The sequence below is a fragment of the Aptenodytes forsteri genome, unplaced genomic scaffold, assembly GCF_000699145.1.
Source record: "Aptenodytes forsteri isolate BGI_AS27 unplaced genomic scaffold, ASM69914v1 Scaffold1078, whole genome shotgun sequence".
NCBI classification, from domain to species: domain Eukaryota; kingdom Metazoa; phylum Chordata; class Aves; order Sphenisciformes; family Spheniscidae; genus Aptenodytes; species Aptenodytes forsteri.
In genome coordinates, this window is record NW_008795635.1 from 1 (window position 1) to 716 (window position 716).

Consider the following 716-nt stretch of genomic DNA (forward strand, 5'->3'; position numbering starts at 1 on the left):
ACTGGGGGTCGGGAGCAGGGGGTCCCGGTCACACCGGGGCGGGGGCCGCCCTAGGGCAGCTTGCCGCCCTCCCCGCAGTCTTCCTCCTCCTTCTCCTTCTCCCCCTCCTTCCCCTCCTCTTCCTCCTCCTCGGCGTAGCCGCTCCGGAGGGCGCACTTCAGCTTGGCCCAGAAGAGCTGCTGGGCCTGGGGCTCGGGGGGCCAGCGCAGGTAGGTCCGCTTGAGCAGCACCCGGCGCATGCGGTGGTAGGCGGAGAGCTCGGCGTCGGGGATGGCCTCCAGGAAGACGAGGACCAGGACGTCCTTGAGCTCGTCGAAGAGGCGGTAGCTGGCCAGCTGGATCTCCAGGGAGCACCACTCGCTGCGCAGGTAGCTGCGGCTGACCACGCAGACCGTCTTGCGGCTGTTGTAGATGCCGTCGACGATGTTGTCGATGATGGCCCTGCCGGGGCTGAAGTCGCGGTGGTGCAGGCAGAGGCGCAGGGAGGCCCGCTCCAGCTCGGGGACCAGCTCCCCCAGCACCCAGCCCTCGTCGGCCGAGTTGTAGGAGACGAAGCTGTCGTAGGCGTAGCGGCGCTCCTCCCGCCGCCAGCGCCCGTTGGCCCAGGCGCGCAGCAGGTAGAAGTAGTACCGGAGGCGCCAGTAGGCGCGGTGGTGCAGCAGCGGCAGCGCCAGCAGCAGCAGCACCCCCCGGGGGGGGGCCGGGGAGGAGGAGGA

At 70.7% G+C, this 716-nt stretch overlaps 1 protein-coding gene across 1 annotated transcript in view; it reads right to left on the reverse strand.

Annotated features, from left to right (window-relative positions):
* Positions 1-113: 113 nt before the first annotated feature.
* LOC103901589 (toll-like receptor 13) overlaps positions 114-716 on the reverse strand; it is a gene marked incomplete at both ends in the record, with an annotated part of 1,502 nt that continues 899 nt past the window's right edge. Inside the window, 1 exon segment of the mRNA XM_009282498.1 lies at positions 114-694. Within this exon segment, the coding sequence (XP_009280773.1) occupies positions 114-694 (581 nt within the window).